This window comes from Ornithorhynchus anatinus, chromosome 2 (assembly GCF_004115215.2).
Source record: "Ornithorhynchus anatinus isolate Pmale09 chromosome 2, mOrnAna1.pri.v4, whole genome shotgun sequence".
Taxonomy (NCBI): Eukaryota; Metazoa; Chordata; class Mammalia; order Monotremata; family Ornithorhynchidae; genus Ornithorhynchus; species Ornithorhynchus anatinus.
The window spans coordinates 153,109,558-153,125,474 of NC_041729.1; the positions used below are offsets into that span (position 1 = coordinate 153,109,558).

At 41.8% G+C, this 15,917-nt stretch overlaps 1 protein-coding gene across 2 annotated transcripts in view; it reads right to left on the reverse strand.

Moving 5' to 3' along the window:
- NELL2 (neural EGFL like 2) overlaps positions 1-15,917 on the reverse strand; it is a 350,325-nt gene that overhangs the window by 26,600 nt on the left and 307,808 nt on the right. For both annotated transcript variants that reach the window (XM_029058252.2, XM_029058251.2), the window contains exon 16: positions 968-1,108. In XM_029058252.2, the coding sequence (XP_028914085.1) occupies positions 968-1,108 (141 nt within the window). The remainder of the gene's footprint in view (positions 1-967; positions 1,109-15,917) is intronic.

Genomic DNA, 15,917 nt, shown 5'->3' on the forward strand with positions numbered 1-15,917 from the left:
ATATTAAGCACTTAATAAACACCTCCATTGTTAGACAAAGCTTGTTCAAGGCAGGGATAGTGCCTAACTACTTTATTATACTGTACTCTCCCAAATGCTTACTTCAGTGCTCTGCATATAGTAAGCACTCAATAAATTTGAATGATTGATGGATTGAAATACTGATTAGAGTGCTGCACATCAGTAGGTGCCCAAGAAATACCACTGATAGATCCCAATCTTATCATCAATAGTATTTATTGAGTGCTCACTATCTGCAGAACCCTGTACTAAGTGCTTGGGAGGGTACAATACAACAGAGTTGGCAGACACATTTCCTGCCAAATACCAAAAGGTCATAGATCAAAATGCAATAAATGTGACCTTTAAAAAAACAAAACATCGTATTTGATAAGTACTTACCATGTGCTAAGCACTGTAATAAATGGTGGGGTAGAAGCAAGCTAGTCAGGTTAGATACAGTAGTCCCTGTCCCGCATGGGGCTGTCTGTCCTTATCCCCATTTTACAAATGAGATAACTGAGGCACAGAGAAATTAAGTGATTTGCCCAAGTTCACCCAGCAGATATATATGTAATTTATATATTATACATAGGTATGTATATTCATGTCTGTCTCCCCTATAGACTGTGAGCTCATTGTGGGCAGGCAATTTTTCCATTTATTTTTCCATTGTACCCTCCTAAGCACTTACAACAGTGCTCTGTACACAGTGAGTGCTCAATAAATGTGAATGAATGAATACTTCTGTCTCCCAGTTTCACTCTTTACCCACTAAGCCAGACTGCTTCTCCTGATTTTCCTAATGGCATTTTAAAGTGCTCTCTACCTTCCGACTCCACAGTCAGTTGAGACCCTTCTAAGGTGCTGGAGTGTGTGTGTGTGGGGGGGGTGTTACCCCCAGAAAATGCTGCCATCTTCAATCCACCATCTCTCACGCACCCAGAACCCCCGTGCCGGTACTGACCTTCACACGATTCTCCACCAGGTGAAAACATCCCGTTGTCGTGGTAGCCATCCCTGCACTCACAGTGATACCAGCCGGGCAGGTTAATGCAGTTAGCACGGCTGTCACATTGAACAAAACCATCCGAGCATTCATCAATGTCTGTTCAGAAAACAAAAACACACACAACACGTTACACGCCGCTAGTCTCTCTTTCCGAAGAGAGATGATCTGCTATCTTTCTCAATTTCTGAATACTTTAATAATAATAATGATGATGGTATTTGTTGTGTTTACGATGTGCCAAGCACTGTTCTAAGAGCTGGATAATAATAATATTGGTATTTGTTAAGCACTTCCTATGTGCCAAGCACTGTTCTAAGAGCTGGATAATAATAATGTTGGTATTTGTTAAGGGCTTACTGTGTGCCAAGCACTGTAATAAGTGCGGGGGTAAATACAAGGGAATTAGGTTGCCCCACATGGGGCACACAGTCTTCATCTCCATTTTACAGATGAGGAAACAGGCCCAGAGAAGTTAAGTGTCTTGCCCAAGGTCACACAGCTGACCAGTGGCGGAGCTGGAATTAGAACCCACGACCTCTGACTCCCAAGCCCGGGCTCTTTCCACTAAGCCACTCTGATTACACCTTGGAAATGAACCCAGTGAAACCCATATGAATTTTCCTCAGACAAGTGGGCAGGGGTTGTCACTCTTTATTGCTGTATTGTGCTTTCCCAAGCCTATAGAGCAGTGCTCTGCACACAGTAAGCGTTTAATAAATACGACTGAATGAATGAGTTAAAAGTACTGGCAGAAGCTTCTGAACATGGTAGAAGGTTAATAAACTAAAGTGGGGCAGAGCATTAAATAGCCTTCTCCATCGCTTTGCCAGATATTAATTCATTTCATCACAGTTGGTCATAAGTAGCTTGTTATCCTCAAATGCCGAAAGGTACCCAGAGAAAAGGCTCTCAGGCAAGTCATGCACTTCTATCCACAGATGGAACCAGTAGTAATTGTAGCAATAGTAGAACTATTACAGAATTTTAGAATATTTCTAATTTATTTATTTTTCTATCTTTATTAATGTCTGTCTCCTCCGCTAGACTGTGAGCTCATTGTGAGCAGGAATGTGTCTGCTTACTGTTATATTGTCCTCTGCCAAGCACTTAGTACAGTGCTTTGCACTCAGTAAGTGCTCAATTAAATACAGTTGAATGAATGAATGAATGACTCTGGCTGGGGTCAAAGATCATGGGTTCAAAAACCTGCTCTGCTGCTTGTCAGCTGTGTGACTTTGGGCAAGTCACTTAACTTCTCTATGCCTCAGTTATCTCACCTGTAAAATGGGCATTAAGACTATGAGCCCCATGTAGGACAACCTGATCCCCTTGTATCCTCCCCAGCGCTTAACACTTTGCCATCACTTTGCACAGAGTAAGCGCTTAACAAATACCATCATCATTATTATTATTATTTTGTGGCTCAGAAGTAACTGGAGAAAGCTTGTTGGAAGAGGTAGGATTTTAGGAGGTTTTTAAATGTGGGAAGGGATTAGTTGTGTCTGGTTTGGAGAAGAAGAGAGTCCCAAGCCAGGGTACAGGATAAGTGAGGGATGGAATTGAAAGTGAGTTACAGGAATTATAACTGTGGTATTTGTTAAGTGCTTACTATGTGCCAGGCACTGTAGTGAGCACTGGGTGGATATGGGCAAATTGGGTTGGACACAGTCCCTGTACTGCATGGGGTTCACAGTTCTAGTCCTCATTCTGCTGATGAGGTAACTGAGGCACAGAGAAGTGAAGTGACCAGTCTGAGGCCACATAGCAGGCAAGTAGCCGAGCCAGTATTGGAACCCAAGCCCTTCTGACTCCTAGGCCCCTGCTCTACTCACTACGCAAAGCTGTTCAGGAACCTTCCCTAAATCTTCATTTCCCCATCTTACTTTCCCTCCTTTCTATGTCTCTTATGCACCTGAGTCCATAAGTACTTTGATACTCATCCTATCTTAAGCCCCACAGCATTTTGTATACATATTTATATTTTGTTGCTTCGCTCTCTGTAATTTATTTTAATGTCTATAGACTACAAGATCCTTTAGGGCTGGGATTGTGCCTGACAATTTATTCTGTACTCAGTGAATTGTATTTGTTGAGCACTTACTATGGGCAGAGCACTGTACTAAACCCTTGGAACGTACAGCAACACATAGAGACAATCCCTATCCAACAACGGGCTCACATTCTAGAAGGGAGAGAAAGACAACAAAACAAAACAAGTACTCTCCCAAGCACTTAGTAGTGTGCTCTGTACACAGTAAATGCTCAATAAATGCCACTGTTTGGTTGGAAGGAACAAATACAGCTGGCTTATCGCAGATAGGTAAGGTGGGCATATAGGGTGGAGAGCCTTAGAGCTGATTGTGAGGAGTTTTTGTTTGATGCAGAGGGACACAGGGAAGCAGTGGAAGGTTTTGAGAGGAGAGGGGTGGAGTGAGTGATGCTTAGGAAGGTGACCCTTGCAGGGTATCATATAGACTGGGGAGGACGGAAATAGTGATAGATTCCTGACATGATGAATATCACGTCCAGAAATTTTCTTTCATTTTAAAAAAAAGGAAAATGCAGAAATATTTCATGCCAAAGAATCATCACCATTATCATCAGTGATATTTATTGAGTATCTATTCAATGCAGGAAAATACAACAGAAGCGAGACACAATGCCTCCCTTCTAGCATCTTAAAGTCTACTGAGGTGACCCGTTAGTTGAAAATTATTTACCAGCATTGGGATAAGGAGGAAGAAAAATATAACAGGAAATAGTCCAAAAGCAACAGGTAAAATAGTTGAATAAAGAATTTGATAATTAAATAAATGTAAAAACATACACATAGACATGATGTCAGAGGTTTTTATCCTACTTCCTTGAGAGGAAATATCATTACTTCCTGCTATCAAAATAATTGTACACTTTCATAGCTAGACCCTGAAATTATTTTCATAAGGCCTCATTTCTTGTTCCTAGACATTTTTATTGAACAACACATTGTATTTCCTGCCTTACTGACGAAACTCCTGTTACAAATCAGACAGTGGCATCACAGTGCTTTGCAACTGACCTAAATGAGGCAGAAAATTGATTATCCCACTTCTTGACAGAATGAGGAGCAGAAACAGAAGCAAAGACGTTGGAAGCCACAGAGACCTACTGGGAGGGAGAAGCAGGCAGATACTGTGGTAACAGCAGTTTAACGTCCATTCCCTGAAGGTCTCCTAATCAGCCATGTTTCACTTTGTCTTTGAACTTAGTGAAATTTCAGGGAGTGTTTTGTGTTAGGAGAACCATATCGCACACTTTTATGAAATAAGCAAATTGTAACACCTTCTCTTTGGTGCATCTTTTCACATTACCCCCAATTTGTCCGTTTCTAAATTTAATTTTCAGCTGTATGGCCTAGTACCCCTTTCCTCTTCTCCCACTCCCTTCTGCCTCACCTTCACTGCCCCCATTGTTCATCCCCCCATGCATCCCGACAGCACTTATGTGCATACCTGTAATTCATATATTTATATTAATGTCTGTCTGCCCACCTCTAGACTGTAAGCTTGCTGTCAGCAGAGAATGTGAATGTGTCTGCTTATGGTTGTATTGTACTCTTCCAAGTGCTTAGTACAGAGCTCTGCACATAGTAAGTGCTCAGTAAATAAATTTGAAAGAATGAACCAGTTTACAGACTAGAGGGGTAGACAGACAGTAATATATATATATATTATATATATATATTATATACATATGCATATATATATTTGTTTTGTGGGATCGCGGGTGGAGTGAATATGCCTGAAAGTTACGGATCTAAGTGCATAGATGACGGAGAAGGGAGAGGGAGTTGGATCTTACAGTCTAGTGGGAGACAGACATTAGAATAAATTACAGGTTGCAGAAATATGTACATGAGTGCTGATGGGATGTGGGGTCAGTACTAAAGGACTTAGGGAGTAAGCACTCAAGTACAAGGATATGGAGATAAAAGATTAATAAAGGCAGGTTTCTCTATTTCTACAAAATGAGTGAAATATAACCGTGGAATTATATTCTGTGAAGTTAATTTTTAAAGTATTTTTTTTTATGCTCAGAGGTCTTCTAAACCCATTGAGTGCATCTTAATTATTTCAACTTGTAAAACAAAAACAATTTCCCATCACTTTATTTCACAAAGTTGAAGTCTGACCTTTGGCTTTTCTAACGGGCTTCCATAATTTAATGACTACCTTATTAATACTTAAAATGATAGTTTTATCATTAACAAAACAAAGACCAAAATTGGGAGAAAGTCTCAAATACTCAATAGTCTCCCCTAAGGCATTTTACTGAGGTGTCCACTGTACACATAATTCAACTAATCAATCAGTACTAGTTATTGCTACTGTACCTACTCTGGGCAGGAGCCTGGTCTTGGGATACAAACGGTTCACCCCCAGAGGAGAGAATTTTGCTCCCTTAGGTATTTCAGAAATTAAAGGTCTGACCCTTCCTGTTGACCTACGAAGAACTAGCACAACCTCGAAGCACAATGTGCCCCACCTCCTTCCCACACCCAACGTTCTGCTGCTAGGTAGAAATCACGTCATCCAGAAACGACTTAATTTTGTACCTTCCCTCCAGTAAATTCACTAAAGCATTAGCTCCTTCCTGTCCATCCTAATAATAATGGTAGAGAAACAGCATGGCCAAGTGGCAAGAGTGCAGGTTTGGGAGTCAGAGGTTGAGGGTTCTAATCTTGGCTCCACCACGTGACTGCTGTCTGACCTTGGGTAAGTCACAACTTCTCTGTGTCTCAGTTTCTTCACCTGTAAAATGGGCAATAAGACTGTGAGCCCCACATGGGTCAGAGACTATATCCAACCTGATAATCTTTTATCTATCCCTGTGCTTGGCACATAGTAAGTGCTTAATAAGTACAATAATAATTAATAATAATAATAAAAAGTGCTCATTATGTGTCAGACACTGTGTTATGCTCTGGGGTAGATACAAGGCAATCAGATCAGACTCAGTCCCAGTTCCTCACGGGGGTCCATTACTAGCCCTTTTGTGTTCCTGCAAGGCTCCTGGGCTCTTTCATTCTGCCCAGGACTCACCCCTCTAATGTCAACCCACTCACTGTACCTCAGTCTCCATTATCCCACCACCAACCCCTCACCCACACCCCACCTCTTGTCTAGAACTCCCTCCCTCTTCATATCCGAAAGACCACTCTCACTCTCCCCACATTCGAAACCTCATTAAAATCACATCTCCCCAAGAAGCCTTCCCTGACTAAGCCCTCATTTCCCCTCCTCCCTCTCCTTTCTGCTTCACCTTTGCACTTGGATTTCCACCCCCTTGTCACTCCTTCCTCAGCCCCACAGCACTTACGTACACATCCATAATTCATTTGAAAATCTGTCTGCTCCTCTATACTGGAAACTTCTTGTGGGTAGGGAAGATATCTGCCAAGTCTGTATATCGTACTTTTCCAATCACTTAGCACAGTTCTCTGCACATAGTAAGCCCTCAATAAAGGTGATTGATTGAATGGTGGCTTGAAACATAGTAGGCACTTAACTAATAGCATAACTAATATCATAATAATCATGGACGACAGCAGATAGGGACTGGAATCCTGTAGCCTAATCTTGCCACCTACGAGAGGCACAAGGTAGTGGAGAATAGTGGGGAGGGTAACGAGTCAAAGTTAAGAGTTTGTAAGCCTTTAAAGTTTAGCATAGTTCCCTTCTCAATGAATCATAGTCAAGCAGGTGATTAATAATGATCAAATCTATTTCGCCTAAAATACATCTGGTCCTATTTATAATAGAGTCATCTTTGGCAAGACAATCTCGTGGCACCCTGAAGGCAACAGAAGGCTCTTGTACAATTTCTACCATTTCTGCCACTGTTAAACTATTACTTCTGTTACTATGTACATTTGAAAAGCATTCTAAATGGAAGAACAATGTTTCAGATAAATTCTGGTCATCCACTGATAAAGTTTTATGAATATATAACTCCTTGTTCAAAATTAGAACTTTCCAGTGGGTTCTTCCCCACTGCTTTGAAGCATGCTCATTAATCTCCTAACCACTCCACTAACAAAAAAAAAACCCTCCCTTGACCCAATGGCTCCCTCTAGTTATTACCCCATATTCTTCTACCATTCCACTCCGAGCTCTTTGAGCAAGTTGTCGACAACTGCTGCCTCCACTTCCTCTCCTCCAATTCTCTCCTAGATCCCCTCCAATTTGGATTGGGTTCTGAGACTTCAGAACTGAGAAGCTGTGCCAAAGAATTGATTTCAGTGCTAGTGGTTTGCACATATTTCCCTGTCAGTCTTGTTCCTTTTTTTCTTTTTTATAGTATTTAAGCGCTTAGTATTTGGCAGGAAGCGTTGGAGCACACTGAGCCACGAACCACTAGGTGGGTAGAGGTGCAGTACATGGCTCAGCATTACTAACATTACTAATGAGAATAATCATGGGGTTTTTTATGGTGTTTAAGCAACAGGGTAGATACAAGGTAATCTGGTTGGACACAGTCCATGTCCCAGATGGGGCTCACTGTCTTCATTGTGGCTTAGTGGAAAGAGCATGGGCTTGGGTGTCAGAGGTCATGGGTTCTAATCCCGGCTCCGCCACTTGTCTGCTGAATTGTACATTAAGTACTCAATAAATACTATTGAATGAATTCTGCCCTCTTCACTCCATGGACACTGCCCTCTCTAAGGTTCCCACTGACCTTCTTCTGGCCAAACCCAATGGCCTCTATTCCATCTTAATCCTCCTCAACCTCTCGGCTGCCTTCAACACCATGGACCAAGTCCTCCTGGAAACATAATCCAACTTTGGCTTCACTGACACTGTCCTCTCCTGGTTCTCCTTATTTCTTTGACCACTCAATAATGCAGTGCAGAAGTATCACCAACGGTGAGTCCTATAGTTTATACATCCATCTATTAAATTATGAATGCCAGATTATTCAGATTCCAAATAATAGATTAGAATTACTGGTATTTTTTGGTCATCCACTGGGTCCAATGCACTGTACTAAGTGCTTGGCAGCATAAAACAAAACATGAGGCACATTCCCTGCCCACAAAGAGTTCACACAGTATTTTTAGAAGGTTGGGAATTGAAGGGAATCAATCAATTAATCAATCACTGGTATTTTTTTTAAGTGCACAGCATAGTGGATAGACCATGGGCCTGGGAGTGTGAATGTCAGGGGTTCCAGTTCCAACCCCACCACTTGTCTGCTGTGTGATGTTGGGCAAGTTACTTAATTTCTGTGTGCCTCAGTTATCTCATTTGTAAAATGGAGATTTAGACTGTGCACCCCACATGGGACAGGGACTTTGCCCAATCCTGAGTCAGAGGTTGTGGGTTTTAATCTTGGCACTGCCACTTGTCTGCTGTATGACTCTGGGCAAGTCACTTAACTCCTCTGTGACTCAGCTACCTCATCTGTAAAATGGGGATCAAGACTGTGAGCCCCAAGTGGGACAACCTGATAACCTTGTATCTATGCCAGCGCTTAGAACAGTGCTTGGCACATACTAAGTGCTTAACAAACCAAAGCCATAATCATTATTATTACTATTTCCTTCTATCCACCCCAGCACTTAGTACAGTGGTTGGTAGACAGTAAGTACTTAAAAAATTCCTCAAACATTATTATTATTAGGTGCTTACTGTTTGCTGAGCACTGTACTAAGCACTTGGAAGAGTACAATGCAACAGAATCAGCAGACATATTCCTTGCCCAAAATAAGGTTCAAGTCTAGAGTGGGGAGATAGACAATAATACATATTAAAGAATATAAGGATATAAGGGAATGATATGAAGGAATGAATTCAATGAAATTACTAAATAAGAATTAAAAATAGCCTGTGCTCCTTTTTACAACATAATATACAATTTTAATTATTTTTTGGCACTACTGGTAGGTTCTATGCATCTTGATGAATTCACTTATGGATTATTTAGAAAAACGATTTGAGTGGTAGGTGACTATTGTAAACTTACAGCCAACATAGCTATTCTAGAGTTATTTCTGAAATCCAAAACAGCTATTTAGAATTCATTTGTAAACTAAGTGACAAACCTATATCCCAAAGAATATTACTTTGAATGAATACTTTTGAAGCTGCCAGTAATCAAAGAAATACAATGTCCCAGCTTCCATAGATCTAAGTATGAAGTTGTTAAATGGAGTTATCTGGGAATACAAGCATAAAGTGCTCTGATGGAAAGGTTCCATTGGTTTTTAGGAAATACCATGTTCTTGACTGAGAGTTTGCCAGCAAATGATTACATTGTAATCATTGCTTCCACCTCTGCTGAATAATCCATTATTTTTCAAGTAGATTGCTGGCCAGCAAAAGAAATCTAATATTTCTATTTTCATCTAATCTTTGATAAAATATAGCACATTAAGCTCCCTTCCTTCCACCCCAAAACCTTTCTCCCATAAAAATGGTTACTTTATATGAAAGTGCTCTCAAGCTGCTTGGGTATGGTGTTTACATTTTAGCTGTCCTTTAAACCTCTCAATTACACAGACTGAGTGTAATAATGGCTTTTGGACTTGGCCAGTGACAAACTAAACCAAGAGGAAAGGAATTGCTTTGGGATCTTGCTTGACTTATTGGGCGATTCATTTTATAAAACATTTTCCTGAATTTTGTTATCTGCTTCTATCTTCTTTGATACCCAGGTGTGCGAACAATAGTCTGAAAGGTCCTAGAACTAAAATGTTATTTTTGGACCAGACAAAGCATTTCCCACTGAATCATCTTTCAGCTGCTAAATCAGAGGAGCCCAGCCTGGGTGGTGGTTACTTGTCTACATAGTTCTCATCGGGCTTCAGGGAAGTTCGCTTTGAGGTTGATCTAAATGCTGCCCTTTGATGCCACACTTCTCTTTTCAATCCAATGCCAAGAACAGAAGAATAGAGCACATCTTTCGTAACCTAAGATGAGGAAAATCTCTACTGAGGTAGAAGGCTGGTGTGTCCTTGTTCATTTTAGGGAGCGTCCATATAATCAGTAAGACCTGGAGAGAGGAGGATATTTAATTGTCCATTTTTCTAGAAAAGGGGATAATCCTAAACTTCAAAAGGAAGTATAAAATGAAGCCAGAAATTCTGCCTAGCGATGAGACTGCACTGCTTGGAAGGTAGAGCAGAAAGGACATTTAATTATCATTTTCTACATGAAGTAATTTTAATACATGAATCTAAATGATCTCCTCCATGAGAGAAAATTTCTCCTTGAAGTGACAGTTGTTAAGATAATAATAATTGTGGTATTTGTTAAGTGTTCATTATGTGCCTAGCACTTTATAATCCCTGGGATGGATACAAGATAATCAGATCTGACAGTTTGTTTTCCACATGGGGCTGGAAGAAGGGAAAAAAGGCATTTCAATCAATCAATCAATCAATCAATCATTTATTGAATGCTTACTGTGTGGAGAGCATTGTACTAAGCGCTTGGAAGAGTAAACACACCAATATAACAGGCACATTTCCTGCCCACAACAAGCTTAATTCATCCCCATTTTACAGATGCAGAAACTGAGAGAAGTTAAGTGACTTGTCCAGAGTCACACAAAGCATGACCCAGTTCCTCTGACTCCTAGCCCCACAAGCTTCCCCCTAGGCCACCCTGCTTCTTTTGTACATTTTCTGTGGTGATAATGATAAATAGATTGATATATCTTCATCTTCAAAATGAGGATCTAAAAGGTTGTGGTTCGCAAGTGGGACAGGGGCTGGGTTCAATCTAATCATCTTGTATGTACAACAGTATTTAGCACATTGTAAACACTTAATATTGGAATCATTTTTTATTATATGTTTCTAATATCTAATACTCCTAGAACGACTCATCTAAACTCACTGCCTTGAATTCCTTAACTCTAACTCTCTCCTGGACACCCTCCAATCTGGCTTCTGTCCCCTCTACTCTACTGAGACTCCTCTCTCAAAGGTCACCCATGGTCTCCTTCTTGCCAAATCCAATGGCTCCTACTCTATCCTAATCCTCCTCGACCTCTCAGCTGCCTTTGACACAGCCGACCATCCCTTTCTCCTCCACGTCCTATCTCACCTTGGCTTCACGGACTCCATCCTCTCCTGGTTCTCCTCATCTTTCTGGCCCTTCATTCTCGGTCTCCTTTGCGGGCTCCTTCTCCCCCTACCATCCTCTAACTGTAGGGGTTCTGCAAGGGTCAGTTCTCGGCCCTCTTCAGTTCTCCATCTACACTCACTCCCTCGGTGAACTCATTCGCTCCGACGGCTTCAACTATCATCTCTATGCAGATGACACCCAAATCTACATCTCCTCCCCTGTTCTCTCCCCCTCCCTTCAGGTTCGTATCTCCTCCTGCCTCCAGAACGTCTCCACCTGGATGTCTGCCCGCCACCTAAAACTCAACATGTCTAAAACTGAGCTCCTTATCTTCCCTCCCAAGCCCTGTTCTCTTCCTGACTTCCCTGTCACTGTGGACGGTATGACCATCCTTCCCGTCTCTCAAGCCCACAACCTTGGTGTCATCCTTGACTCTGTTCTCTCATTCACTCCACACATCCAATCCATCACCAATGCCTGCTGGTCTCACCTTTACAATATCGCCCAGATCCGCCCTTTCCTCGACACCCAAATGGCTATCATACTGGTACAGACTCTCATAATATCCCGGCTGGATTTTTGTGTCAGCCTTCTCTCTGATCTCCCTTCCTCCTGTCTCTCCCCGCTCCAGTCTAGTCTTCATTCTGCTGCACGGCTCATCTTCCTGCAGAAATGCTCTGGGCATGTTGTCACTCCCTTCCTTAAAAGCCTCCAGTGGTTGCCTATCAACCTCCACACGAAACAAAAACTTCTCACTCTTGGCTTCAAGTTTCTCCATCACCTTGCCCCCTCCTACCTCACCACCCTTCTCTCTTTCTACTGCCCACCCTGCATTCTCCACTCCTCTGCTGCTCACCTCTTCACCATCCTCCATTCATGCCTATCCCGCCACCGACCTCTGGCCCATGTCCTACCACTGTCTTGGATTGCCCTCCCTCCTCGCCTCCTCCAAACTAACTCTCTTCCCCTCTTCAAGGCCCTACTGAGAGCTCACCTCCTCCAAGAGGCCTTCCCAGACTGAGCTTCCCCTTTTCCCTCTACTTCCTCTCTGCTCCCTCCTCCTTCCCTCCTTCACCTCCCCTCAGCTAAGCCCCCTTTCCCTCTGCACCTCCCCCTCTCCCTTCCCCTCCCCTTAGCACTGTGCTCATTTGTATATATTTTTATTACCCTATTTATTTTGTTAATGAGGTGTACATCACCTTGATTCTATTTATCGTGATTATGTTGTCTTGTTTTTGTCCATCTGTCTCCCCCAATTAGACTGTAAGCCCAACATTCGGCAGGGATTGTCTCTATCTGTTGCCGAATTGTACATTCCAAGGGCTTAGTAAATAAATACTACTGAATAATATGATGGAGCGCCCATCACCTGTGTCTTGAAGGAAAAGTCCAATGGACAGTTTCCATAAAGGAATGGTTCTTTTTTCTTATGAGGCCAAAACTTCTTCTTTTGGAAATGTTGCCTGAATCTCAAAGCAGCAGAGCAGGGCCTGAATCCATTGTTTTCCATACCTATTAAGATGATAACGATACCTACACTTAACACTTTATGATTAAAACAGATATGAGACAGTTTGTGCATGTGACATTTTCACATTAGCTATTATTTATCTAATTATTATTATTATGGTATTTGTTAAATGCTTGCTATGTGCCTGGCACTGTTCTAAGTGCTGAGGTAATAATAATAGTAATAATGTTGGTATTTGTTAAGCACTTACTATGTGCAGAGCACTGTTCTAAGTGCTGGGGTAGATACAGGGGAATCAGGTTGTCCAATTGAGGCTTACAGTTAATCCCCATTTTACAGATGAGGTAAATGAGGCACAGAGAAGTTAAGTGGCTTGCCCAAGGTAACACAGCAGACAAATGGCAGAGTTGGGATTAGAACCCAAGTCCTCTGACTACCAAGCCCATGCTCTTTCCACTAAGCCACACTGTAACACTTTTGGTACAAGGTGTCAAGAAAAACAAAAAAGAGAACAAAATATTTATATTTGTATTTTGAGAAAATATTCCAAATTTCTAAAAGGTTCATTCCTGCAGTAATAATGATTCTTTTCCCTACACTGCTATAAAGTCATTATTGTGACTTTCAATAGGATTTTACCAGACTCCAGGAATCCTAACTGTCCTGGAAAATTCGAGCTTTATTTAGGGATTCTTGTTTTTCAGGTTTTATCTAATGGATGTTTATTATCTAATCCACTGCTTTGGGAATTTGTGGAATGAGGGTCATTTCTTGTTCTCCTGCTCTGATTCCTAGCCAGGGCCAGCTTTGGATGGTTCTTAAGATGACCGTTGGTCAGACTGGTGTGGAAGGGGAATGGCAGGAGACGGTGCCAAAATGTTGGTGATTTAAAGCACCCATGCCTTAATCAATCAATCAATTTTATTTATTGAATGCTTACTATGTGCAGAGCACTGTACTAAGCACTTGGGAGAGTACAGTATAACATAATTGGTAGGCAGGTTTCCTGCCCAAAAGGAGTTTATAGTCAAGAAGGGGAGACAGACATTAATATAAATACGTCATGAATATGTGCATAAGTGTTTGGGATTGAGGGTGAGATGAATAAAGGGTACAAATTCAAGCACAAGTGTGATACAGAATGGCCTGGGAGAAAACGAAGTAAGGGCTTATTTGGGGAAGGCCTCTTGCAGGAGATGTGTCTTCAATAAGGCTTTGAAGGTAGGAGAGTGATGGCTTGTTGGAAGTGAAGGGGGAGAGCTTTCCAGGCCATAGGTAGGATGTGGGCTAGGGGTCAGCAGTAAGATAGAAGAGATTGATGTACAGTGAGTAGGTTGGCATCAGAGGAGTGAAGTGAACTTATTGGGTTGTGGTAGGGAATCAGCTAGGTAAGATATGAGGAGGCAGGGTGATTAAGTGCTTTAAAAGATTATGAGGACATTCTGTTTGATGCAGATGAGGATTGACAACCATTTTCAGAAAAAAATAAAACTGGCAGCAGAATAAAGTCTGGAATGGAAAGAGACAGGAAGCAAAGAGGCTGATGCAGTAATCAAGGTAGGATAACATATGTGCTTGGATCAGCCTAGTAGCAGTTTGGATGAAGAGGATTGGGTGGATTTTAGATATGTTAAGGTAGAACTGACTGGATTTGGTGACACTGAATAGGTGGTTTGAATGAGAGAGATGAGTGAGCGATAATGCCAAGGTTTACAGGTTTGTGAGACAGGGAGGATGGTGGTAATGTCTATAGTAATGGGGAAGTCAGTCTATTCTATCTTTGAATAGAAAGATTAGGAGTTCTCTTACGGGGATGCTAAATCTGAGATGTCAACGGGATAGCCAATAAAGATAACCTGAAGACAGGACTAAATGCAAGGCTGCAGAGAAAGAGAAAGAGCAGGGCTGGGGATGTAGATTTGAAGATCATCTGCATTGAGATGGTAATTGAAGCCATGGGAACAAATCAGTTCTCCAAGGGAGAGGATATAAATGGAGAATAGAAAGGGACCCAGAACTGAGCCTTGAGGGGCTCCCTCAGTTAGAGGGTGGGAGTCAGAGGGGGAATTTGCAAAAAAGATACTACTACTAATAATGATAATGGTATTTGTTAAGCACTTACTATGTGCGAGACACTGTACTAAGTGCGGGGGTGGATACAGAAGCAGCGTTGCTCTGTGGCAAGCACCGGGCTTTGGAGTCAGAGGTCATGGGTTCGAATCCCAGCTCTGCCACTTGTCAGCTGTGTGACTGTGGGCAAGTCACTTAACTTCTCTGTGCCTCAGTTACCTCATCTGTAAAATGGGGATTAAGACTGTGAGCCCCACGTGGGACAACCTGATTCCCCTGTGTCTACCCCAGTGCCTAGAACAGTGCTCTGCACATAGTAAGCACTTAACAAATTCCAACATTATTATACAAGCAAATTGGGTTGGACACAGTTTCTGTCTTAAGAGTGGGAATGAATGACCAGAGAGATGTGTGGTTCACCAAAAGCAACAGGTTTCATGGCTTTGGAGGAAGTAGGGCAAAACACTGTGGTTTCAGGGGTTGTAATGGATTTCTGCATAACATCTTTACATTACAACTGCAAAATAATAATACTAATAATTGTGGTATTTGTAAAGCACTTACTATGTGCCAAGCACTGTTCTAAGCACCGGGGTCAGTACAAGGTAATCAGGTTGTCCCATGTGGGGCTCACAGTTTTAATCCTCATTTTACAGATGAGGTAGCTGAGGCACACAGAAGTTAAGTGACTTGCCCAAGGTCACACAGCAGACAAGTGGCAGAGGCAGGATTAGAACCCAAGACCTCTGACTCCCCAGCCCGGGCTCTTTCCACTGAGCCACACTGCATACTTGGTGCAACATTATAATGTCATGTGGAATAATGTGGATATGTAATGACACCATACAGAATACCATCTATTCATTCATCCATTCAATCCTATTTATTGAGTGCTTACTGTGTGCAAAGCACTGTACTAAGCACTTACCACATGTTCATGCAGTATCACCCAGTGATAACGCACAGAACTAAAGGGGGCAGCCAAATGTTACTTGCCTCATGGCAGTGCAATATCTGAAGACAACTCTATTCTTAGTTTGATCCAGTGTTGTGTCCCAAAAGCAGATTATTTTTTTTTAGGGAAAATTTTCCCATTTGAAGACAATAATAACTGCTGAACATTTGCCATTACCAAAGCTGGGCACTCCTGCTAAAATATCCCAGAGCTTCTTAAATGAATTGGCCAAATTCGTTTTTCAATTTTATGAATAGGACCATGGCACAGACTCTCTAGGCTCATGTATTAAAAATT